Here is a 27,661-nt window from a genome sequence, read left to right as displayed (position 1 = left end):
TCAATTAGTTTTACAAGGTGGTTTCATTTTGACATCTCCATATATGCACAGTGTACCTAAATCAGACTCATATCTTCTTTCACAGTTCAGCCTTGTCAAGGAAAAACACAAACACACACGTAAGACCCTATCTCAAAAATAACTAGAGCAAAAACAGCTAGATGCATGCCTCAGTGGTATAGCACCTTTCTTCCAAACATGAAGCCTTGAGTTCAAACCCAGTAGTCCAAAAGTAAAAATAATAAAGAGTTTCCAAAATATGTATTTTTTGATAGCTCTTGGGTGATATGATATTGATACCTCTGGGTTTGTTGACTACATTTTTATCAGCCAGTTTCTAAAACATATAGGAAAAAAGAAATTGTGAAAATGGGAGGATCTAGGATGAAAGAAGTAATTAGTAAACAAGAAGGTAAATCTGGGGCTGGGAAGTTGGCTCAGTGGTAGAGCGCTTGCCTTGCATGCCTGAGGCCCTGGGTTCGATTCCTCAGCACCACATAAGCAAAAACAAAAAAAAAAGCCAGAAGTGGTGCTGTGGCTTAAGTGGTAGAGTGCTAGCCTTGAGCTGAAGAGCTGAGGGACAGCACTCAGGCCCAGAGTTCAGGCCCCACGATTGGACACACACACACACAAAAAAAAGGTAAATCTAAGCAGTCAATATCTATGTGAACTAAAAATAATTACTATTTTGTGAGGCTCAAAAAATACCCATAAAAATCCTGGGTAACCAGAGCATGTACATTAAAAGATATAGTCTTTAAAGGGTTTTATATAGGAAAGAGGGTAAGATACTAACTCTACTTTTACCACTGTGTATAAACTACTAAGGGTATGAAAGCATAAAATTTCTTAAGCATTATATGGGAAAAGTAAGAAAACAAAAACTAATAAAGATGGAATAAATGGGAGAAGGAATCAATACAGAAGTAAAAAGAAAATGGTAGGAACAATTGTAAAATATCAGTGCCTACAATAAATATGTATAGACTTTTCTTGCTAAATAATGGTGATTTTCAAATAGGAGCTGAAAAATAACTGGCATTTATGTATTGCTTATACTGTATTAGGTATTGTTTCTAGTGATTTGTGATTTGTATATAGTAACTTATTTATATTTTATCATCATTCCTGCAAGGTAGGTATAACATATTAGTTTTGCAGAGGAAGAAATTGAGAAAGAAACTTGTCTATAGCAACCCAGTAAGTGTGTCAAATTAGTGAAAACAATTCAAATTGGACAATCTTGGCTTTAGACAATGTGTTTTACTTCATTGTTTCAGAAACATTTTAGTGCTCTGCTATTGACAGTAAATACATATAAAATGTGAAAATAACAAGATGAGGGAAAACAATGAGAAAAGATGAAATAAGTTCCTAAAGAAATTGGGTGCCTTATAAATTAAAGTGTATTTAAGGCTAGAATGTTAGTGATAGTCACTATACAGTATTGAAATGTTTTATGTCAAAGGAATATAAATGTACACACCAAATAAAACATATCAACATGGGGATCTTTAACTTCTATTGGTCATATAGCACCTGTTCTTAACTGTAACATGTTTCTCCACAATTTATTTTTTGCTGCATTGCAATAAACCAATACTGTTTGCTCAATATAACTTCCCCCCTTCCCTGCATTATTTGGAACACTAAAAAGCTATACCAGATTGTATTTAAAAAACAACAGCAACACTGATACATTATACAAATGAATATAACTTTTACATCAAACCTAGGATCCTAAGGAAAGTTTATAAGCAAATTTAGTTGTGAAACCAGATGCATAATTCCTAAATAATACATGTGCAAATTGGGTTTATTCCAAGAATGAAAAAGAGTCCTATTTAAGTTTGATATGATAAACAACATTGACCAATTAGAGGGATAAAAAAATATCTAAAAATGAACAAAACTAGGGCAAATGTCATACTGATGAGATGTTAGAATTGTTCTTTTAAACAGACATTTGCTGCTATCACTTAAATGTGCTAGGGGAAGTTCTAACTAGAATGTAAAAAATGGAAGAAAAGCCATAATTAGGAAGAAAACAATAATGTCATCACAGAAAATCCTAATCAATTTAGGGGAAAATATCATACATTATTACTATTCAAATTTTAATTCCTTTATAGAATAGCATCAAATTCTTGTTACGAATTTTAGTTGGGAAATTGTCCTTATGTTCAGAATGTTATCTCTTTGCAGTGATTATTATCTAGTAAGTCATTCATGGAGTATCTGGCTTGAATGGCTTTCATCAGTTCAAAAAAATTCTCAGCCTTTCTCATTCTTTTTTTCTTTTTGAATTTTCAATTACACAAATGTTAGATCTTAATATCTCTTTCCTGTATCTCTTAAACTTCCATGTTTCCTATATTTTTGTCTCTGCCTTGTTCGAGGTGGTTTCTTTGCATTTCAGCTGTGCTGTCATCAATAAATTCCATTTGCTTATAAAATTGTTATTGCTCAGTTCTAGAATTTCATTTCTTTTTCTGTTGTGCTTTTCAATTTATTGGTGAATTTGTCAGTCTTGTCTTTTTATTTTTAGGTGCCATTTAAGGACAACCTGACATGTTGAGGGAATAATACTCATTACCCTTTAAAACAGAGAAACAGATTAACTTTTGGGTGATCTTTGGTAGGCTCTCTTCTCCATTTTTGTGCTCTATAGTCCCCTCTTGTCTTTTTATTTTTAGGTGCCATTTAAGGACAACCTGACATGTTTTTGTACATCTGACATGTTGAGGGAATAATACTCATTACCCTTTAAAACAGAGAAACAGATTAACTTTTGGGTGATCCTTGGTAGGCTCTATTCTCCATTTTTGTGCTCTATAGTCCCCTCAGAGTGGGGCTGGTAGCTCACGCCTGTAATCCTAGGTACTCAGGAGGCAGAGATCTGAGGATTATGATTCAAAGCCAGCTCAGGCAGGAAGTCTGTGAGACTTATCTACAGCTAACCACCAGAAAACCAAAAATGAGTTCAAGCCCCATGACCAACAAAAGGAAAAATAAATCTCTTGATTTTTTTCCCCCTAGGATGCCATTACTTATGCAATCTAAACACTTCCAACTGAAAGTTACATGACAACGCCTCAATTGCTTAGTTAGGTGAAATCTGAAATATGGAAATTATTCTTGTACCAGAAGTATTTTCAGATGTGCTGCAAGAGCTTAATTTGTACTCAAAATAATGAGAGTGAGAGGACACTTTTGTCATGTTTCTGATTTCAGTATGATGTTGGCTGGAGGTTTGTCATTCATATCCTTTATTAAAGTTGAAGTATGATCTTTCAGTAGCTTCAGGACTTTTAACATGAAGGGATGTTGAATTGAGACAATGACTTTTTCTTGAATCTATTAAGATAACCATGTGATTTTTGTCCTTGATTCTATTTATATACTGTATTATTGAACCTCTGAATAAAATCAAGTAGATTATGTATGATCCTTTAAATCTGATGTTGAATTCAATTTGCAAGTATTTCACTGAAGAGTTTTTACATCTATATTCATCAAGAAAATGATCTAGTTTTCAGGCTTATTTTTGTTGTCATTCCCTTATTTGGTTTTCGAATAAGAATAATACTGGCTTTGTAAAGGTGAGTATTGAAATGTTCACCTTTCTGCTTTGTTGAATACATTGATGAAGATTAGTGTAAATTCTTTAAAAGAACTAGACATTTGTCCACTTTAGCTTTTCCAATTTGTTGGAATGTTTTGAAATAATCTTAAGAAATCTCTGGATTTCAATGGTATGTATTTTAGTAACATAGGTCTTCTTTTGGCTTGATCAGTTTGGCTGAAGTTTTGTCTAGTTCATTTTTCCCCTTGTTTCAGTGTTGTTATTCTTCTTCCCTTCCCAAAATTAGATAATTGTATATACAAGATGCAGGGTATCAAAATCAAGTACAGTGACAACAGAGGATTTACCATAGGAGGAAAAACATACAAAGGAAACAAAAAACTCATATAGTACATTAAAAACAATGAAGAAAGAACTCTTGTGTCCATATCTTGGGGTTCATTTTGCTTAGCATCATCTTATATGGTCATATGTACATAATCTAATACTAATTATTGCAAATGAGGGAAACCACAGGACCTATATTCTTTGGGTTTGGCTTACTTCACTTAATATGATTTTTCCCAAGTCTTTCCATTTCCTAACAAATGGGGTGGCGTAATTTTTTCTGATGGATATAAATATATGTATATAACATTTTCTTGATCCATTCATTTACTGAGGGGCATCTGGGTTGGTTCCATATCTTAGCTATGGTGAATTTGCTATGGTGAATAATGATGCGATAAACATAGCTGTGCTAGTAGCTTTAGTATAGCCTTGTTTGTGATCTTTTGGGTAAATGCCCAGAATCGAGTTCATTTTTGAAAGAGCCAAGTCTATGACTCATTGTTTTGTATTCTTTCACAGTTCATTTCATTAAATTTGAGCTTTATTCTTTCACAGTTCATTTCATTAATTTGAGCTTTCATCTTTTATCATTTCATCAACTGATTTGGGGTCTGGCTTATTTTTGTTTTTATGAGTTTGGGGTACATCATTGGGTTGAGATTTCACTTTTTAACAATATAGACAGGCATATCTATAAGTTTCCCTATTAGAACTGACTGTTGTATCTCACATTCTGATAAGCTGTGTTTTCATTTGATTTTAGATATTTTAATTTTTTGGGGGGGGTCTAGTCGTGGGGCTGAACTGGGCCTGGGCACTGTCCCTCAGCTCTTCAGCTCAAGGCTAGTGCTCTACCACTTGAGCCACAGCGCCACTTCCGGCTTTTTTTTTTCATTTTGATTATGTGGTGCTGAGGAATCAAACCCAGGGCCTCATGCATGCAAGGCAAGCACTCTACCACTGAGCCACCTGCCCAGCCCCTAGGTATTTTAATTATAATGTGATATATATGGTTCTTTTCTAGTCATGCTTTTTTGGGTTTCTAAATGTCTCCTGTACCTGGGATATCAATATCTTTCCCTAGATTTGGGAAATTTTTATGCTACTATTTCACTAAATAGATGTTCTATGCTTTTAGTCTGAAGTTTGTTGCCCTCTCCTATACCAAATTTGCAAGTATGTCCTCTTAATAATGTACAGGAGATCTTGGAAGTTGTGATCATAATTTCTTATACACAATACTCTTTCAACCTCTCTGCTCACTCTTCCCACTAATGCACACACCAGAGATAGGACCTGTGTTACATTGCTATCTTTTGAATATATTATTGCACATTTGCATGTTCAGGACTTTAATCAGATTGACCTCTTATGCTTGCTTTCTTTATCCCCACCACTCCTATTATACGATACAGCTTTCCGTGATTTCGATTTTGCTATCTTCATTCAAGGTTCAATGGTATCCCAGTGTTGTTTATCTCTAATATTTCCCTTTTCCTCTTTCCTTTTATCCCCTCAAATAGTCCCACAATTACAAACATTAATGTCTGTAAATACAGACATAAATAAGAGACCCTATGAGTGCTGATAAGAATATGTTTATCTTTTAGGTTTAGCATCCACATGAGAAAACATGCAGCTTTTGTCCTTCTGAACCTGGCTTACTTCTCATAATGATTACTTTCATCCATTTCCCTGCAAACAATATACTTTCATCCTTTACAGCTGGGTAACATTCTATTTTGTATATGTGTGTATATATTTTCATGATCCATTTACCAGTTGTAGTGCATGTGGGCTGTTTCCAGAGCTTGACTATTGTCAATAGTGATGCAGGTCCCTCTATTGTATTCTTACATTCCTCTAGATAGATGCCCAGAGTGATATCACCTGGTTGTACAGCAGTTTTATTTCTATAGTGGTTACATATAGTGGTTATATTCCTACCAATAGTGTAGTAGAGTTCCTTTTTCCCTGAATCTTGATCAGCATTTCTTGTATGTGTTCTTAATGTATCTCACTCAAGGAAGGTAAAATCTCAATGTTATTTTGTATTCCATTTATGGCCAAGGATGTTGAATATTTCTTCATACACTTATTGACCAATAGTACTTTTTTCAAGAACTGTGTTCATATCATTTGCTGATTTATTGTGTGGTCAATCCTTTTAGAGGTTTGATCTACATGTGTGTGTATTCTGGTTATTAATCCCTTGTTAGATGTATAGGTGACAAAGATTTTCTTCTGTTTGATAGGTTATATTTTTATTGACTATTTCCTTTGTTATGCAGAAGCCTTTTAGTTTGATATCTTCTCATCTGCCAATCAATTCTTGAACTGACTTGCTGAGCTATTGGAGTTCTTCCTATTCAATATTGAAGTTTCTGCCTCTGCCAATATGTTCTAGGTTTCAGGTCTTACACTAAGATCTTTCATCCACTTTGAATTGATATTAATACAGGGAAAAAAGATGGGTATCAAGCTTCAGTATGTCGATATTCATTTTTCTTGCCACCATGTTGAAAGTCTATCTTTTCTCCAACTTATGTTTTGGGTTCCTAGGTCAAAAATCCAATGGTTGTAGCTGAATGGATTTGCTTCACGGCCCTTGTTCCAGTGGTTTTGATGTCTGTTTTTGGTGCCAGTACCAGGTTATGTTATTATGGTTCTTGAGTATAATATGAAATTTGGTATTATAATGCATTCAGTATGCTTTAGCTATTCAGGCTCTATTGTGCTTCCATGTGAGGTTTAGAAATGATTTTCTATTCTGCTAAAATTGACACTGGTATTTTCATGGGGTTGTGCTGAATCAGTGGATTCCTTTCAGTTGCATAATCTTTTTCACAAAATTGATTCTGCCAATCCATGAGCATGAGAGGTCTTTTTAACTTTTGATATATTCTTCAATTTCCTTTTTCAAGGTTTTATATTTCTCATTTTCACCTTCTTGGCTATTTACTCCTCTGTAAAGGCTATTAGAATGGAATTGTTATCCTGATCTTTCGAAGTCTGTTTATTGGTGGTGCACATAAAAGGTGCTGATTTTTGTGTTGGTTTTGTATTCTGCTACATTGCTAAGCTTTTTAATATATATATATATATACATATATAAGATTTAGGAGTTTTGGATCGGAATCTTTATGCTCATAAATCTCTACACACTGAAATTTTTTGTCACTGAAATTTCTGCTGTCTTCTCACTCTGGCTAGGAATTCCAGTACTATTTTGAATAGGCATGGGGAAAATGGATACCCTGGTCTCATTCCTGACTAGAGAAAATTATTTGTTTTCCCTTAATTATTATAATATTGGCTATAGGCTTGTCATACTTCATCTTTATTATGTTGAGGAACATTGCTTCTATTCTTTGTTTCTTTAGGGATTTTATCAAAAAACATTTAATTCTGTCAAAGATTCTTTCTATATCAAATGAGATGATCATATAATTGTCTCTAGTTCTATTTATGTGCTGTATTATGTTTATTAATTTACGTATCTTGATCCAACCTTGCATACTTGGAATGAAACTAGTGACCATGGTGCTCAATCTTTTAGCAGTTTGCAGGTATTTTGTTGAGAACTTTTGGATCTATATCCACTGAAGAGATTGTTCCGTAATTGTTTTGTCCCTGACAAGTTTTAGAATGACTGTAATACTAGCTTCATAAGATGTGTTTGGTAGTGTTCTTTTCCTTTGTACTGCATGAAATATTCTGAAGAGTACTAGTATTAGTTCTCTGAAGATTTTGTATAGTTCATCAGTGAATTATGTCTTGGACTTTTATGGGAGACTCTTTATTACTGTTTTAATCTTATTATTTGTTATAAAGGTATTTAAAAACTTCATATTCTTTTGCTTCAATTTTGCTAGGTCAAGTGCATCTAGAACTGCATCCATCCCTTGATTTTTCAGTTACCTTGAATGCATGTTTTCAAAGTATTACTTCATGATTTTCTGAATTTCATTGGTATTTGTTGTGATAACCTTAATTTCACCTGCATTTTATTTTGGTCTTTACCCTCTTTCTTTTAGTCTGATTGGCTATGGGTTTATCAATCTTATATTTTAGAAGAACCAACTTTTTGTTTCACTGTACAATTTTTTTAAGTCTCTATATCTATTTCATTGACTCATTCCATAATCATTATTATTTCTGCCTGCTAATTTTGGGTTTGGCAAGTTCTTTTTTTTCTAGAAGTTTGAGGTGCTTCATTAGGCTATTTATATGACATCTCTAGGATCTGACAAAATGCTAGGGTATTTGTTTTCTTGTATTGGTTAAGACTAATTTTATGTTTTAAAATAGTATCTATCTCAAGAGAATGTTCTAGAGTTGCTAAGAATGTGTCCTGTGAGTTGTTTGGAGAAATAACTTGTAAATGTCTGCATAACGTAACTATTGGAAAGAGTGGAGTTCTGAAGTCTTCCACTATTATCATGTTGAAGTATATCTGTGCTTTAACGTCTAGTAGTGTTTAATGAAGCATGGTGCACCAATATTTGGCACATAGGTATTAGCAATTGTACTTTAAGGGATGCCAACACCATCACTAGTTATTTGTAGTCAGGTATACATTCAGGTCTAAGTGAACCACAATCTCATATGTAACACATAATTTTAAGTTAATTCATTTAAGAGTGCTGAGATACAAAGAATAGTTTTCTGGGTGTATCTAAAAAAACTTCCTTTCCAAGAAACCATTCAAGTTTTTCCTCTTTACACGAAGCTGAGTATAGTATACAAGCCAGCCTTAAGACAAAGATATTTATTATTTGGTAGATAAATCAGAAAGATGGGAAAAACAGGATCTTACCACATAGTTAAGGCAATACTAACTCTAAAACTTCAAGTTTCATTTTATTATTTAAGTAAATAATAAAATATTTTCCCTGCATGTGAAAAATCTTAATATTTTAAATATGCAAACACCCTTGATTCATAACATAAAAACTTGCAAATATTCAGTGTACAAGTCTAAACTAAGATTAAATCCTTATTTTTAATAAATGTCATTGTTAAATCCATATTCTTAATAAATGCTCATAAACTAAGTTACAAGAATAGTAACACTTAATGTATAAAATGACATGTGAAGATAGTTATAAACAGTGAATATGCATTCCAGTTTATTCAGGGAAATCACAATTTACCATTTTTGTCTTTTCATAATTATTAATAACAATGTTACATCATTCTCAAGTACCCTAATTTACAGTTAATTTGTCTCTAAATCATGTTTTTGGATAGGAATATTTTATCTTTCAAAATGCAACAATCCATTGAAATGTGTAGAAATCTCTAAAAGATTAAATGTTTCTATTTTTAAGTCATACAACTGCTTTTATAAAGAAGTGAAGCAGGATAAATGGCTGTTCCTACGAAGAATCAATAATCCCATGACAGTTTACTGCAACTTTCAATAGACAATGGCTATAGGATGGATGCTTAGGGACCCTAGCAACCTTCAATTTTTAGGAAGAACGACACAGATCTTATGAAGATATAGGGAAGAAGACTGGCAGGCTCTACATTAGGTAAGTATTTCTACTATTATCTACTATTGTATCTAAAATGCCTCTGTAGTACAAACTCCTCATTTATTTGGAATTTAATTCCTCCATTAAACTTCTAAGCTGGACAAGTACTACAGTCTATTAATGACAGTAGATGATCAGAGAGGAGTTAGCACTTGGAAGCAAAGCTTCCTAAGTAAGGATAAGACAAACAGAGTAAGGAAGGGATGACAGAAACTTTGTACTGAACAAGCAGTAGGGCATCCATTTTTTTTGGTTTTTAGCATCTTATGAAACACCTGCAATTTGTATCTGTTTCTCAACAAAGAATTCTACCTTAGAAGTAAAATAACTAATGCCTATTATTAGTCTAGTACTGTTTTTAATAACACATCTGTGTTTACTTTATGATACTGTGGCTTTCTTCTAGATACTACACTGATTAGGTTAAAAAGGTCTGGAGGTAAGTTAAATACACAACTTTATCTTCTATGTACTTTCAACGTCTTTTGGCACAGATAAGGTAGGGCTGGGGCTGTAATGTCATACCTAATCTGGGCTTCAGATTTGGAACTAGGTCATGTGAAAAATGCAAATGAAACCTCTGAAGCAATGTTGTAAAAAACAAGAACATTTCCATCCAAGCAAGCTGTTCTCCAAGACAATGTCTTCTCCCTAAAGAAAAAGAGAGATACAATAAGTTTTTAAGGCCTGTATTTCCTAAAATTGATGTCTGATGTTTGGTTGCAATTAATGAAATCTGGAATTTTAAATGTTACAAAGTTATGTTTAGTAAAGGATTCTCTTAAATCTTCCAAATTCAAACTAGCGTTTTCAGCTTTCAGAAACTATTCCTTTATGTTCTTTTGTTAGGTCATAGGTTTCTTTTAAGGTTTTAGTTCCATCTGTTCTATTACTTCTCTTAATTTCAAAATTACCGCGTCTTCAGATATGTTGTAAGAGATCTAATTTGAGGTTTGGCATTTTGTTCAATAGACAAGAGAAGCTCATTTCAACTGACGAAATGTGTATTCTTCTTGAGGATGCATATCTAGTCCATGGGTCTCTTAAATGTGTCGTATTTCACCGCAATATTTCCTAGTAAGAAACGAGGTAATATAAGCTGGGAGGCTAGATTCTAGTTTTACTTTAAGTTGTCATCTTGTTCCTTTCTCAAAGTCTGTTTCTCAAGACATGTGTTACTACATTCAAGCTCTACAAGTTTGATTAGAGTCAAAAGTTTCTAAAGAAGCTTTGTTTTTCAGCAGTTTAATTCTAGTTAATTAAGACTTACTTTGAGTAAGAGCAGCTGATACAGTGTACATGCTGAGACCAGGGCTTGAACTAGGTCCTGGGCACAGTCCCTTAGCAGTTTTGCTCAAGAATAGCACTCTACCACTTGAGCTACAGCTCCACTTCTAGGTTTTTGCTGGTTACCTGGAGATAAGAGTGTCAGGTACTTTTTTGCCTAGGCTGGCTTTGAATCATGATCCTTAGATCATAGACTCATAAACAACTAGTTTTACAGGCTTGAGCCACCAGTCCCCAGTTAATTACTTTTAATCAAACCTTTCTCTCCTAGAAGAATCAATATTATTTGAGTCAGGATATTTAATTCCAGAGAGGGATGTTTAATATTCAAATGTTATATATTCTGAATTTATACTCATGAAAATTGTCTTACCCAGGGAAAAAGGTACCAAAGCATCCTTCTTGGAAAAATATCCATTGCTGTCCAAAAATCGCTCAGGATAGAACATTTCTGGGTTTCTCCAGTACTTTTCATCGAAGTGTACAGAATAAAGATTTGTAATTATGGTTGTGCCTTTTGGAATGGAATAACCACGTACAACTGCATCTTCAGAGGTTGCATGGAAAATCCCTAATGGAACTATGTTACAGAATCTTAAAACTTCATGTAAAACTGCTTCAGTATAAGGCATTTTGCGTTTGTCATCCCAAGAAGGCTTCCTATTTGGGCCCATAATTAAATCAATCTCTTTCCAAACTTGTCCTGAAAAAAGTTAATCAAGTTATTACATAATTCTTAGAACTTTATTTAAAATAGTATATATGTATATGCCTATATGTATATTATATTCAAAATAATTTTACTTGGAGTAATACTAAATATCCTACAATAAGCCATCAGGATACATTCAGATTTAGATTGTTCATTATTTGGGAATTCTATTTAAATATATACTATATATCTTTTACTAATAGTAGTCAATGCTCTGTGCAGCTTGGTCATAAAAACAAGTAAAAGAAAACCAAACCAATAAATAAATCAATCCAGAATTGAATGAGGAAAATTGTAAAACAGTCCTTGCGTTCAGTGAGGAAAATAGTAAAATATAAAACTCAGATGAGAGAAACCAGAGATTCAATTTTAGCTCTGGCACTTCGACCTTTAGCCTATGTCCTCACTTATAACATTGGTAAACTAAGTCCTATTTCAAGACCTTTTTTACATGAATGCAATACTATTATCATACTATTAGTGTGATAATAGATTTAAGTATTTCTCTTCTTGACTATCATAGCAAGAGTTTCTAGAGGTGCTTTGTACATCTGCCAGAGTAGAAATATATGGTTCATACATATAGGCAGACCTTGAGATCAAGAAAATCCTTACCTTGAATGTTTGGATAAAGGGCCATGAAAAGCATTGCCCAGCGTAGCACATTGGTGGTTGTTTCAGTTCCAGCAATGATCAGTTCGCCGACTGAGAAAATTAGATTTTCTTTGGAGAAAGTAGATAAGGGATCACTTTTGCCCTGATCCATTTCATCTAAATAAGCATCAACAAAATGCTGAGGTGAATGAGGCTTTCTGTTGGCTGACGCTTTTTCAATAAGTCTGGAGAGAAAATCATAAACCACATCTGCATTTCTAAATAGTTGTTGATGTTTTCCAAAAGGTAAGATGCCAATCCATGGAAAGGCGTTATACAGGAAGACTGAGGCACTGGCAGCTAGTTCTACATTTTCACTAAATAACTCAATCATGTGCTGAAAATCAGTGTCTTCATAAGTAAATCGTTCTCCGAAAAGGATAAGATTAGTTATATTTGAAACAGCATTTGTTATTAATTGTTTAAAGTCAAAAGGTCTGCCTTTGTAAGTTTCAATAGCATCAGTAAAAAACTGAGTTTCTTCTAAGATCTTAGATTCAAAAGACTTTTGACCATATCCAAAGTAGCGAAAGCTGTTTACAGCTAATCTTCTGTGATCAATCCATCCTCTGCCATATCTGGAGTTGAGTAAGCCTGAAAAAGATATTAAAATTTTGTATAATTCCAACTTTTCTGTATTTAACAACTGAAAAGGCTATGGAATTGCAATAAGAATAAACAATTAAATGAGTATTTATTTTCCTAATTATCTTTCCACATGACAAGGTAGTTGGGTCTTAAGTTTCTGCTACTCACTAGCTATAGAATATTAGAGAGAACCTGTCTAATCTCCAGAAGGAGATTGGAAGAAAATATCTATAATTCTCCCAACACAGGAATTATGACTAGTTTGGGTTAATTCGACCTGGGTTGTTCAACTTTTACTATAAGACTAACGTATAAAAGATAATGACTTTAAGGGAAAATTTTTACCTTGGATTAAAGAAACATCTGAAAATCATTCTTTTAGGGCTGGAAAATTTCTACTTAAACCAGATTTAGGATATAAGTTTATTTATTTATTTATTTATTTTTGTCAGTTGTGTTACTTAAATTCTGGGCCTGGCCACTGTCCCTCAGCTCTTCAGCTCAAGGTTAGTGCTCTACCATTTGAGCCACAGTACCACTTCTGACTTTTTCTATTTATGGGGTGCTGAGGAATCGAACCAAAGGCCTCATGCATGCGTGGCAAGCACTCTACCACAGAGCCACCTTCCCAGCCCCTATAAGTTTATTTTATTTTACTTATTTATTTTTTGGGGGGAGGTCTGGTCGTGGGGCCTGAACTCTGGGCCTGAGCACTGTCCCTCAGCTCTTCAGCTCAAGGCTAGTGCTCTACCACTTGAGCCACAGCACCACTTCCGGCTTTTTTATTTCTGCTTATGTGGTGCTGAGGAATCGAACCCAGGGCCTCAACCATGCAAAGCAAGCATTCTACCACTGAGCCACGTTCCCAGACCTAAGTTTATTTTCTATACAAGAATATTTTACCCAGCAAGGTAATCTGAATAAAATGATAATGTAATATAAACATCAAATAATGAAGGTAGGGAACAGCATAGGCAAACAAGAAGCTCATACGTTTCTGAGGTGGTTAATGTTTCCCATAGAATTCTAGAATCCTGATAGTGTATCTGCTGTCCTGATATGGTTACTATGGAAAATATCGTTTTTATATTAACTATGAAGAAAAATCACAGTATCTTTAATGCATGTATTTATGTAGCTAATGTTTTCTAGATACAATTACATTCTTCACTAGGACAGTGGACAACCTATAATGAAACATGTCAATTTTCTTGTGTTCATGAGGTACATATAAAATTTAAATTCCAACAACTTTTGTGAAGCACTTTTAAAATTAGGTGCTCATTGATCCAGCAATTCCACTCCTGGGCATTTACCCAAAAGATTCCATACCAGGATACAGTAAAGCTACTAGTACAGCCATGTTTATTGCAGCACTGTTCACCATAGCCATGGTATAGAATCAGCTCAGATGTCCCTCAATGGATGAATAGATCCAGAAAATGTGGTACATATACAATGGATTTTTACTCATCCATTAGGAAGAATGATATTGTACCATTTGTAAAGAAATGGAAATACCTGAAAAAAAAGATCATATTAAGTGACATAAGTCAGGCCCAGAGAAACAAAGGATACATATTTTTTCTTATATGTGAAAGCTAGATTTCACTTACAAACTCATAAGTAAATACATTGGGTAGTCTGAAAGTGTATACAAATGTATTAACTAAATATAGTAGTATAGATTCAAGGGACATCTCAAATAGAGTAATTCCTTAGAAAGTTGAGAAAAATAAAATACCAGAAAGTGGGTACTAGAAAGGGATGATATGGGTCAAGGAAAAGAAGAAAATTCAGTCAAGAGTCTAATGTATATCCTATAAAATTAAGAAGAGTGAGGGAAGGAATGGTAGGGGAGGGATGTTGAAGAGGTGACGTTGATCAAGATATATTGTATTCATAAACTGTTTGTTAGATGACAATTCCTTTGTACAACTACTAATAAAAAGGAACCTCCACAATATGTATTTACTGAAGCAATTTTATATCCCAATAGTCTATTCTTGCTCTCCACATTCCCAGATGACTATTCATTCAACAAATATGAATTCAAAATGTATTTATGGAATATCTAATATGTTCTAGGTAGTTAGGGATTTATCAGTGAAAAGAAGGGTCAAAGATCTCCATTCACACGGAACTACAAGTAGGAGTGATAGACAACAGATAAACTACAGAGAAAAGTGATACAAAGTAGTGATGGAAAGTTTAATCTAGGTAGTGAATCTTTAGATAAGTAAGTAAACCCTTAGGTAAGTGAGTTAGTCAACCAAATATTTTGGGGAAAGTAACTGTAGGTAGACACAGCAGCTGTAAGAGGCAAAAACAAAATGGGAGCAAAGAACCATAGCAAAAACATGACAGCATATTAGAGAAATGTGTGATTTTGGTACATACAACAAGAAGGTATGGAAGCACATTTTCAGATTAATCCTATATTGGCCAAAATGGGGCTGAGCCTATCCAAAGAGCAACTTATCTCCATTCTTGCAGCTGGGTAATGGTAGCTATGGTTTCTCATTTCCAAGGTCAGCGCATATGCATTTTCAAAGCAGATATTTTTTCTTATTTTTAACCTATTGATTTTAAAAAATAAACTTAACTTGAATTCTCACTTTATATCCATGATAAAAATAGCCTGAGCTCTAAATTTACAGCTTTGAAAATACATACTTTGTCTCAAATATTATTCTTGTCACATCATCTTTCATTTTCATCACTTTCTTAAAGGTTTTATAATTGTGATTTATTCTTTTGTCTAATTATTATTAAGGTTATTCAAAAGGCTGCAGATTTGATTTACATTTCCTTACTGCTTTACTACATTATGATCTGAAATTTTAGTCTTTAAAATTCGTTCTGTTTTTTTCATTAATTGATTTGTTTTATGATTTTGAGCATTTTTCTTTTTAACTAAATGGCTTTTTAGTCTACCTAAACAAAACGTTAATTTTTTGAAAGTGTAAAGTTGTCATTAGATAATTTAAAGCATCACGATTGTAAAAATTTTTTTATTAAAACCATTGTATATGGCTGGGCATAATCTTAGCTACTCAGGAGGCTGAGATGTGAGGATTGTAGTTCAAAGCCAGCCCTGGCAGGAAAGTCCATAAGAACCGCCAATGAACCACCAAAAAGCCAGAAGTAGGGTTGTGGCTTAGGTGGTAGAAGAACACTAGCCTTGAGCATAAAAGCTCAGAGAGAGTCAGGCTCTGAGTTCAAGCCCCAGATCAGCACCAAAGAATGAACAAAAAAGATTGTATCTGATTTCAACATTTGGAGACTTTCTTCTTACCAACTTAGTCAACTTTTAGCTATCCATTCTGTTGAATATAGATCATTTGCTATTAATCCATATGGCATGCTAGTTCTTTATTTAAGCTTCACAGTTCATTTATGTATCTATCATAATAGTGAGTAATTAAGAAAGGCTCCTTCAATTTTTGTAAGCTTATAAGTAAAACGATAGTAAATATGTTACAAAATACTCATCTGACATCAAAAAGACACTCCTGATTCAAATATGTGTATGCATATATACATGTGCACACTCTAATTTGTTTCATAAATTTTACAACTATTAGCAAGTACTAATTCTTTAAAACATTATTTGTAATATTTATTAAAACTGGTTTAAAAGAAATGAGCATGTTCTTAGATATTAATATTTCCATAAGTATATAAATACATTTTTGTAATTAGAAAGAATCCAAACTCTATGCATTTAAACTACCTAAAGTAAGGAATGTAATGTTAAATAGTTTAATAGCTGAATATACATACCTCCCATTTTTGTCATTTTTATGAAGAGAGGAAGGCATGGTCTATCTGCAAAAATTTCACTTTGATGAACAAGGCATTCCTTTATTACATCATAGCCATTGAGAACCACAGTTAATATGCCTCCAAGATCTAAACTGAAAATCTTTAAGAAGAAAAGAAACAATCAAATGGCAGTATGTACAAAGAAATACAATCAAGAAAATCCAGCCCTTCCAGTATTCGTTACTTTCCTGAAAATATGAGCATTTATTGGTCAACTGACAATATCTCAATAGCACAATTCACTATAATATTCTGTATCTGAAGCTATAATCATATAAGTGGTAACATGGAAAGAATGGTACTCAGGAGGCCTAGGTTCTAGTTAAAGATTTTCCATTTGCTGGTTCTCTCCAGCAGCCACTTTGATGGTATATAAAAAATTACTCATGAAACAATATTATTGCCATGAGAGCCAGGAGAATTTAATCGACAGACACATTAAACTCTAGAATCTTCTCTGTCTTCTGATTTTAAAGGGTCAGAGAGTACCTGTTTGCTTAGGGAGATGAAATAGCTCATTCTAGGGAATAGTTAACAGGATATCTAGAAGCAGTAAGATAGGTACAAACAAGCTCTCATCTAGCCTTTTGATGGGATTATTGTAGAAGGCTAAACACTTAGAATCCTGTATCTACTCAGCAACAAGATAAACACTCATACAACCTGCAGTTTTTCTGCTGGCATCAGGCATTTACTATGAACACCTTTGACTCAGAATTCCTACACACAGTCATAGTTTTCATGGGGCTTCAGGGTTCTCACAGGGGTCTAGGGTTCCCACAGCCATTAGATAGATAGAAGACCTGAGGCAGTTCGCTTAACCTTTATGGGCTTTAAGTTGCCACAGAAGTTATATTTAACTTATATGTTCTTTTAGAATTCACTGGACCTCTATTATATAGAAATCTGTTATTTCCAAGATGAATGGAGAGGCAATGCCATCTGTTCATTATTATGCCAGACTCAGGGGAAGAGCTTATCAAAGGCCTGAGAGACAACTCTCAGGTAGAAATACATTGTAAGCAAGGCTCATTTGTACTTGCCTCATGAAGGTAGCCTTGAATAACTTAATGAAAAAAGACCTTGAAGGAAAGACATTCACCACACAGGCATAGGTGACTATCCTCTCAGTTTTGCTTGACAGCTTCTTACAGACAAAATATTGAGACAAGGCCTATCTCTATATGAACAAATCGAGATTTAGTGTGGTCCACACTCAAAGAAAACACAAGATTTGGAAGAGAGCAAAACTTCTGCAGAAGCATTTATGTCAGCAAAAGTGATAGCGATTGTCAAGTGGAAATGAAATCAGTCCCACCTGAGTGACGTGTCAACCAGAGTCTCAGGCACAAGTGTGGGCCCTGGAACTGGGCAGTAGGTATATTTAGAAACTTGAGGAAAGAGTATATAAGTACCACTATTAGTACTGGTATGAGTCAAAGTGGCAGTGGGAGAGTTTTCCACACAAGGGAATAGTTACGAGCTGATAAACTGAATCACAGGGGAGTGGGTGAAAGCATTCTTTCAGTTCCCAAAAGCAGTTAAATAGTGTTGTTATGAGAAGATCTTTCACAGAAATGTAATTTTAGGAAAACCAATAAAAACAGCATAAATTAATATAAGTGGTCCTGATGTAGGGAAGAAAAAACAAGTAACTCATAATTTCAGAAGGATAGGCAAAGACACTGGTATTGAAAGCTATACTAGTATAAACACAGAACAGAGAGGAAATGTAGTTCAATGTAAAGCTTTCAAATGTAGATGCTAGAGTATAAAAACCAAAAAGGCATTATTACAGAAAGATGGTACTCAAGAACTTTGGATCTTATTTTTGAGAGTAAAACTAGTATTTTATTCTGGTATAGACTGCTTTTAATGACTGTTGGTAAATTTTTGTGAAACTTAAATTTTCGTGAACCTTGAATGTGTTTGATATATGAAAAGGTCCACTATTAGGCCCATACATTCTTTGATTTATTCAATTGTTTTTTTTAGAACCTATTATGGGCAAGTTCTGATGCTGGCAGACATGTAAACAAGAATATATGACACCTTCTCTTTAACTTCTATAAGTCACCCTATGATCTAAGTCACTTCCTTTCCCTGAAAAATCAGTTATACCTAAATATTTTCACTATCCAGTTAATAATAACTTTATCTATCTTCAAGTTTCTCAAATCCTAATGCTACAATTGCCCATGTGACTCATGTTTTCCCCAAATCCCAAATCACCTACTCAGAAGTCAAGTTGTTTCTACTTTCAGAATATAGAGTTTGACAATTTCTTATTATCTCTGCCAAAAGTTGGATCTTAAATGTTCCCTAACAGCCTATGTATTAAAGGCTTGATCTTTGGTTTGGTACTTCTTGGGAAGTGGTAGAAACTTTAAAAAGTAGGGCTGTAAGCTTATTATGGCCATATGTACATAGCTTTTGACCTCTTCTGCTTGTCCTAGCATATATTAGTTACTGCAGATAAGGGAAACCATGGGACCTATGTTTCTTTGGGTCTGGCTTACTTCACTTAATATAATTTTTTCCAAGTCTTTCCATTTCCTAAGAAATGGGGTGGTGTCATTCTTTCTGATAGAGGCATAGAATTCCACTCATCTACTGAGGGCATCTGGGTTGGTTCCATATCTTAGCTATGGTGAATAATGCTGCGCTAAACATAGTCGTGCTGGTAGCTTTAGTATGCCTTGTTTGTGACCATTTTGGCAGATGCCTAAAAGTGGAATTTCTGGGTCAAAGGGGAGCTCTATTTGTAGTCTTTTGCGGAACCTCCATACTGCTTTCCAAAGTGGTTGAACAAGTTTACATTCCCACAAACAATGCAGTAGCGTTTTTGGCCACATCCCCTCCAGCATCTGTTGTTATTAGATTTCTTAATTATAACCATTCTAACTGGGGTGAGGTGGAATCTCAATGTTGTTTTGATTTGCATTTCTTTTATGGCCACAGAAGTTAAGCATTTCTTCGTGTGTCTATTGGCCATTCTTATTTCCTCTCCAGAGAAGTCTCTCTTTAGGGATGGTAGGGGAAAAACAAAGGAAGGGGTATAATGCTCCATACGAAATGGACTCATTACCTTGCTCATGTAACTATAACCCCTCGGTATAGTATCTTTACAATAAAAAATATACATTAAAAAGGTAGGACCAACTGGAAGGTTTTAGACCATGAGGGCAATGCTCTGAAAGGTGATGTTGTCATCCTAGCCACTCCTCTTTCTCTCTCATTTTTAGCTCCTAGCTTCCAAGAGATAAACAGCTTCCTCTATTCCACACCTCTACTATAATGTACTGCTTCACCACAGGCTCAAAAGCAATGGGGCCAATCAAACATGAAATGAACTCTCCAAAATTAAAAGCTGAAACCAGTCTTTCCCCTTATCTCAGGTATTTTGTTACAATAACACAAAACTGACTAAAATAACCTCTATACTGGTACTGTGATCCAAATTAACTACATTTCTTACGCTTCATGACAACCTCCACACCATAGATAATTCTCAACATGGCATATTCCTGCTTCATGATTTTGTACTTGCTTTTCTCTTGCTCACATGTATTCTAGTCCTAATAGTTTGCTCCTTCATTTCCTTGTAAGCCTTTGATCAGTTGCTATCTTTACAGTGAGATCTGCTCTAGCAAAGCAATTTAACATTTGACCCTCTAGCATTCTGTTTCCCTCACTCTAATTTAGCTTATTTTGAACACTACATTCTTCTAACATAACTTAATAAATCATGGTTTAATTGAAAAAATCATGTTTATAATTGTCTTACCTCCACTAGGCTCGACTAAAATGTAAGTTTATAAGGGGAGGGGCCTCTTTTTTCTTACTGCTATATCTCCAACACCTAGCATAATACAAAGCAAATGATGACAATTAACAAAAATATTCTGAGTTAATAGACTATGATGGAGGCATACACTTAAGCATATTTTCATGACAACATTATAGACTAAATTCAAATAAATAAATAGTAAATGTTGTTGATGCTCTGGTGATTGCCACATTCTTTAAACCTTTCTCCATTTATTTTTTCATGTGGAATGACTCTGTTGACTATCATGCTATGCAAAATTAAGTCTTTAAGAATCATCATCCATGTAGCCTTTCTTGATGCATTCTTGCTTCCTGGTTAGAATCACAACTCACACTTAGAAGCTCTCATGAACTACCTTAAAAGAAATGTTTACTGGGGCTGGGAAGGTGGCTCAGTGGTAGAGTGCTTGCTTTGCATGCATGAGGCCCTGGGTTTGATTCCTCAGCACCATATAAGCAAAAAGAAAAAAGCCGGAAGTGGTGCTGTGGTTCAAGTGGTAGAGCGCTAGCCTTGAGCTGAAAAGCTGAGGGACAGCGCTCAGACCCAAAGTTCAGGCCCCACGACGGGATTCTCCCCCCTCCCCCAAAAGAAAAGAAATATTTACTTTCTCATTTTCAACCTGCCTGATAAATTATAACTCCTTAGAAGCAGTGATTTCAGCTTTGAATCCTTCAGAATTTCAATTAGTGCGTTGCATAAAGTTCTCAATGTTTGCTGTAAAAATAAATTATTAATTTCACTTGCCTTAAAGCCATTATTTTATGGTCTTTATAGTACCTGAAAAGTATATGACAAAGCCAACTGTATTGGCATTGCTTCTTGAAGTCTAGCTTAATGTTAAAGTTGCTGCAGAAACATAAGGACTTGGAGTAAATCCCCAAAGAAATGGTAACACTTAGTGTAGAATATTTCTTTTTTTTTTCCTTTTTTTTTTTGGGTCCAGTCATGGGGCCTGAACTCTGGGCCTGGGCGCTGTCCCTCAGCTCTTCAGCTCAAGGCTAGTGCTCTACCACTTGAGCCACAGTACCACTTCCGGCTTTTTTCTTTTTGCTTATGTGGTGCTGAGGAATCGAACCCAGGGCTTCATGCATTCAAGGCAAGCGCTCTACCACTGAGCCACCTTCCCAGACCTGTAGAATATTTCTATGTAAGAATTATGAAGACTGGATTTTTCTGCATGTACAAAGTAGGTTTCACTTGAAGTGCCTGTCATAAGCAATTTAAATGTCCAGGCTTTCATCTGTGCAATCACATTTCAAAAAAAAAAAGACTGAAAACATAAGATTGTATTTCCAAGTAAGTCATATAAACTACTTTCTTCCCAAACTATAGCAGATAATAATTTCCTTCTATCTCCAGCAAAGGTATTTTAATGGCTCTTACTAACTTTGAGACTGACGGAATTGAAAAGTACTGCTAAGACAAAGGGAGGTCTTATGGGCATTCTAGTATAATAATAGTATAATTGTATACTAGTATATAATTATATATATACTAATATAATAATATTGAAGTGGCTTAAACAGATTTGTTTTAGTGGTTATCAATTCAAGTATAAGAGTAGGGGTAAACCAATGCCCACTTTTCAGTGCATATAACCTCATTTTTTTTCTCTTTTGCCTCTTCTCAATTTAACTGTATTTGATTTGTAGTAAGGAGCTCTCATGGTAAATAAAACAAAATAAAAAAACAAATAATTATGGAACTCTCAAAAACTAATACCAGGAAAAAAACTATCATTTATGCCTAGTTCTCATCTCTTAAATTAGATCTACATATCACTACATGACAGCTTTCTGGCATATTTATATCCTAATTTGTAACCTTGTCCCAAAGGAATATTTGTAGTAAATACAGTTCTTTTTAGTTCAAGTATCTATATATGGAGATTATAATTCTCTATTTTGTGAGAAACTATTTCAAATAACTGTCCTGAAAATACTTTTAGCAGTTTTTAACTCTCCTGCTAAAACTTTCAAAATATACTCATACCAGGAGTACTGGATGGTGGAAAACAGAATCTAAGAGTTACAGATATTTTTTTTACCTAAATCCAGCTTCCCTTTTGTGACCAAACCTTTAGTAAGCTGAAGAAACTTACCTAATGCTTATAAAAATTAGTTTTCTCACCAACCTAAATTACAATTAGGTAAAGAATAGTTAAATAAACAGTTAAGCATCAACCTGAAATACAATTGTCTAAGACCCTGCAATTTTCCCTGTTTCTGATTAATAAATTTTCACTCTGCTACCGGATTCCTTAAAGTTGTGTTTGTTTTCCTCCTCTTTTTACTCCTGCCACCAGGCACGTGCCTGACATGTTGTTTCACGTAAAGCAGTGTAATTTAAAACTATACAGAACAGGTGGGGTTTGAAATGGTTCAGTGCTCTGATGAATGCAGATTGACAGTGAGATCAACACACTGTAGGCACATTGGTAGGCCATGCTGTTAAGAGCATATTCCTGGCCATTCAGGCCAAGAAGGCTCACTGTACTGTAAGGCTCTCACACTTGTTCATGTTTCTTTTTTAAATTAATTTAGTCACTTTACAAAATCTCTTATCCGACCCCATTTCTGCCAGGGCCACTCCCCTGTGTACTCTTTTCACCTTCACAGTAGTCCCTGCTCAAATGACATCGAAGAACTAGTTCTGATGTAGAACTCACCACCTGGACTTTCTAACAAACAGAACCTATGCCTCCACAGGGTCGAGAAGTTTTTGACCACTGAGCCCAGGCGTGGGTCCAGATGCAGCTCTCAGTGCGCAGGCGCAGTGCACGCTGGGCGCCCACATCAGAAGGCGGGAAAGTCGTCACTGCCTGGCCTCAAGGTAGTGGCACGGAGTTCTCCAGGCTGAAGCTAGCTTCCTCGCCCTGCCTCGTCAGCGGGAGGACCCTCCCCGGGCAGCCGCGACACGGTGAGAAGCCCCGCGTTAGCCCGAGCCGCCCCGCGGCCCGTGGGGGCCGTACCTCGCCGTACACCTGGCTCTGCTTCCGCATGTACACGTGAGGAAGGTCAGCTGAGGTGGCCAGAGAGTAGATGTTGCCGATACATGGCAGCCCCCGGGGGCCCGGGGGGAAGCCCGCTGGCCGCCTCTGCTTCAGTAGCTGGCGAACCACCAGTGCTGACAGCAGCAGGAAGCACGCGCCCCCGAGCACCGCAGCGAACACCTCAGCTTCCCAAAGCTTCCTCATCGGTCCGCACACTCGGACTCCCACCGACGCGCTGTGGGCCCCCCGCCCCCGACGGTCCCGCCAGCTCAGCCGCGCTCCCATTGGTTAGCTATCCAGTAGTCCCGCCTTAGTTCGTGGCTATTGGCTTACGGAATGTAGGGCGCTCCTGCCCTGACAGGTTAGCTGTCTCGCGACTTGGTCTCGCCGGTCCGCTTTGCGACCCATAGGAGCTGACGCGGTGAACACTGACCCACGGGGCACCGAGCCCGGTGGCTCTTTTCCGCGATGTTGACATCGGTACGTGGCCTACAGGTCAGGTTAGTTTCACTCACTGGGCTAGGTGGATCTTGGCTTTCTTGCCAGCCAGTCCTTTGGTAAGGCGTCCTTTAGGTTACTAGGTGTGCCTGTTTCAGACTAAGACCAGAGAAGCTACCGGCACTATAATCTGTACCTGTCTGAACTTGACAACTTTCTGAAGTTCCATTAGAGAATTCACCTGTTATACCAAAAGAAAACAATCATACTGTAATAGTTTACTTCACTCGTCTCCATAAGAATCGTGATGAGTTATGAGTTTGACTTGGTTCGCCTACTATTTTCCCTGTGTCTGGTTTTCCCAAACGGATTACTTATGGGCCTCTCGTGTGCAGTTGCTCAGGGGTAATATACTCTTTGAGATCGTCTCCTACCTAAAACTACGTAACTGATTCCATATCGTTATTTCATTTTATTAGGCAATTACTTGCAACCCAAGACCTAGGGGTCTCTAATTATGATTTGATATTGGCAGGTTTTGTAGTTCTCATTCGCTTAAATTTCATTCATACAATAAATATTTAGTGAATCTCTGCTTCCTGCAAGATGCCCTAAGCAATGAAGATATATATTTGAGTATGAGCAATAATGCTCTCCACCCACTACTGCTGATGATAAATTCTTGATATATTATTTTTAATGATTCTTTAAATTCATATTAATCAATCCTTATCAATCTGCTAGTAAAATGGAAAAATAATGGTAAGTGATTATTGTTAAACTTCGTCACTAATGTCACAAGATAGATGCTGAGCTTTCAAATGGGGGACATAATGCTGAGGCACCTACCAGATGCCTGAGGTCAGCTCTGCTTTCCCCAGCATCATCAGGCTTGCAGTGTTTGGTCTAGCTGCAACTGTTAGGCAGTAGAGGCACTTGATTCAGAAGTGACACTTTTTCATATTTTATTTCAGAAAGATTATTCTTTTTTTAAAAAAAAATCCTACAATTCACTTAACGACCAACCTCTACCTTAGTAGAGAACTCAGTTCACCCCAAGCTACCTGTCTTATTGACCACCCCTTGAAAGATAATTAAAGAGCTTCTTAAGAATAAAACTTAGAAGCCGGGCGCCGGTGGCTCCCGCCTGTAATCCTAGCTACTGAGGAGGCTGAGATCTGAGGATCACGGTTCAAAGCCAGCCCGGGCAGGAAAGTCCGTGAAACTCCTATCTCCAATAAACCACCAGAAAACCAGAAGTGGCACTGTGGCTCAAGCAGTAGAGCGCTCAAGCACAGGGACAGCGCCCAAGCTCAGAGTTCAAGTCCCACGGCCGACCAAAAAAAAAACAAAAACAAAAAACAAAGAATAAAACTTAGAGCCCAGAGCCTTCCCCACAACCATCTATATTCTCTTGATGCTCAGCAAATATAGTTCCTATTTCCTTCATTTCCTCCTCCTAACATTTGTTCTTTAAATGACAGAAAATGATCAATAGTATTTATCCATGCTTTAAAAAAAATTCACCACAGTGTGTGTGTAGTACTAGAGTTTGAACCCAGGGTTTCACACTTGCTAGGCAAACACTCTACCACTTTATATAGCCACATCCCTCCACCCACTACAGGGATGTTTGGAAGTAGAGGATTTCACTGTTTCATAACAGTATGCAGGGTGGAATGGGTGTCTGGAGAAATATGAATAAATTGTACAAATCTTGACATCTTGTGTGTAGAATTGTAATTGTTATTATAGAGAACGGCACAATTTTGCTCCACTGAGAATCTCTTTTCCAGCCTTTGGGAATTGCTTTGGTTTTGGATATGGTTTGTTCCTTCACCTCATGTTGAGGTTTGGTTCTAAATATGGCAGTGTTTAGACTTGGGATTTTCAAGAGGTAATTAGATCGTGGGAACTCTACCAATATGAAGGAATTAATGTAGTTACCTCAAGTATGGGTTATTCTGAGAAGGGGTCATTAACAAAATCTGAGTTTGGCTTTCTGTTGTTTCTACTGTACATATTTGATCTTGTCATCAAGAACCTACTTCTTTTCTGCTTCTCTGCCACAGAGCAGCACATAGCTTTCTGTATAAGCCAAGAAAAGACTGGTGGCACACTGGACCTGCAGAACTGTCAGCTATACAAATCTCTTTTCTAAATTGTCCAACCTCTTATAGCAACAACAACAACAACCAAAAAGAAACCCAGTCAGGAACTCCCCCTCAGGACTCATTCTGAGAGACGGTGTTCAGGTGAGAGTGTCTTATGGGCCCCCTGACAAATTTTAGTTGCTCCCCATGCTGGGGTATTCCTCTAACACAGAGTGATATAGATGACAACAATTGTGTTTGCTGTGCAGGTTCAGGTTATTTTTTGAGATAGGGTCTTGGTTTCTGCATAGTATTATCTGGAACCACAATCCTCCTGATCTCATCCTCTTGCTTAGCAGGGATAAAAGACATGGCTACTGGAGCCGGCTGCTTCCTTACGTTTTGCTTCTAAAGTGAACTCTTCCCATACCTTACCCTACTTTTGGGAGATGGCATATCTAAATGATGATTTTGGTACAAAATGGTGTATAGGAATTGGGTTTTTGACCTTGAGTTTTCATGGTACTTTTAGAGGAATAGCACCAGCGTAGGGTTTGCAGACCAGATTTCACTAAATAGGATTTGAGGGCCTTATGAAAAGTCTACTTTTAACCACTAACAGTCTTTCCCTTCTATTGCTTGAAGTTCAGCATTTACAAATTAATATATATATGGTCCTGTTTCCTAAAATAGGCTGATTTTAAAACATTACGTAAGAATGGAGGGATAGGAATTTCCTAAAATATATATATATATTTTTCTTGCTGTCCCTTTTTACTGTACCAAAGTGGAGTCTGCAGAATCTAGAGCCAGGAGACTATGAGAACCGTTACTGATGCTGTGATATAGACCTGTGAAATATCTACTCAGGAAAAATGTTCATCTGCGGAGATCTGAGAGAAGGCATGTGTGTACTGTGTTCACATGGCATAAGACTGTCAGGGCTGCATCTATTATTGGCGTATGTGTGGTTAAAGAGTGAGTACTTCTGGGTGTCACAATGAACTTAGGGAGGAAATGGCTGAGAGAAGATGAGCCCCTATGGGGAGTATATTTCTAAAAAGAAGGGCCTGGATGACTCCAGGGGTATCCAATAATAGTGATTGCCTTTGGTTGAGTACTGACAGTTGGTAACTTTGGGGACTCCAGTACCTCCTATGTGCCACTGGAGGGCACAGAAGGATGGGCTAAGGAGGGTCTGGCCCTCTAGCTCAGGCAGTCCTGCAGCAGGTGAACCAAGGTGGACTGGTCTGACCCAAGTGGCTCTGCAAATACTCCCATCATTCAAAGCAGCTGTGCAAACAGCCTCCAGAAGGGCTACCCTCAACCTGATGGGAGAGAGAGAGAGAGAGAGAGAGAGAGAGAGAGAGAGAGAGAGAGAGAGAGAGTGTTGGGGAGCAGCCAAATTGGCTGCAATGAGGAGCCTTCCGAATGGGGCTAGGCTGAGCAGTGTGGGTCCCAAGGAAGGCATAATTGTTGGGAGAGCCCATGGGAGTTTTAAGTCTGCCTGTTTCTAGGCTCTCTCCTGGTTTTCCTTTCCTGACTAGATTCCCCTGGTCTGTGTGTGTGTGTGTGTGTTTAAATCAGGGAGACTGTACTTCAAAAGCTGCCAGTCTCTGGGCAACTTTGATTCTAGTCATCCCTTCGGTGAGCCCTAATTCCTCTTCTCTGAGCAGGTTACCACCTTCCCAGATAAGCTTGTTGCTTGGGAATTCCAGATCTCTACTCTAACAGTACTCAGAATCAGATGTGCACTGCATTTGTGTTTGGAGAGATGC

The 27,661-nt window shown here is 36.4% G+C and overlaps 1 protein-coding gene across 3 annotated transcripts; it reads right to left on the bottom strand.

Moving 5' to 3' along the window:
* Nucleotides 1-240: 240 nt before the first annotated feature.
* On the bottom strand, nt 241-23,557 carry LOC105999202 (vitamin D 25-hydroxylase). Of its 3 annotated transcripts, XM_013034163.1 has the most exons (6): nt 23,332-23,556; nt 16,487-16,628; nt 12,074-12,706; nt 11,120-11,449; nt 9,985-10,110; nt 241-337 (listed from the first exon to the last, which is right to left on the bottom strand). In XM_013034163.1, the coding sequence occupies exons 1-6, from the start codon at nt 23,554-23,556 to the stop codon at nt 327-329; spliced, it is 1,467 nt and encodes a 488-aa protein (XP_012889617.1). In that variant the 3' UTR covers nt 241-326. The 3 variants fall into 3 exon arrangements, with proteins under 3 accessions (XP_012889617.1, XP_012889615.1, XP_012889618.1); XM_013034161.1 differs by lacking the exon at nt 241-337 and having other exon boundaries at nt 9,839-10,110; nt 23,332-23,557; XM_013034164.1 differs by lacking the exon at nt 241-337 and having other exon boundaries at nt 10,018-10,533.
* Nucleotides 23,558-27,661: the final 4,104 nt, after the last annotated feature.

The sequence above is a fragment of the Dipodomys ordii genome, unplaced genomic scaffold (genome assembly GCF_000151885.1).
Source record: "Dipodomys ordii isolate 6190 unplaced genomic scaffold, Dord_2.0 Scaffold183, whole genome shotgun sequence".
NCBI classification, from domain to species: Eukaryota; Metazoa; Chordata; class Mammalia; order Rodentia; family Heteromyidae; genus Dipodomys; species Dipodomys ordii.
This window is presented reverse-complemented; position numbering and strand designations above follow the sequence as displayed.

Coding starts and splice junctions, on each gene's coding strand:
- LOC105999202 (XM_013034161.1), bottom strand. CDS start 23,556: ATGAGGAAGCTTTGGGAAGCTGAGGTGTTCGCTGCGGTGCTCGGGGGC. Junction 12,707..16,486: donor AAAAATGACAAAAATGGGAG/GTATGTATATTC, acceptor TATCTTTTTCAG/GCTTACTCAACTCCAGATAT. Junction 10,111..11,119: donor TTTGGTACCTTTTTCCCTGG/GTAAGACAATTT, acceptor CTTTTTCTTTAG/GGAGAAGACATTGTCTTGGA.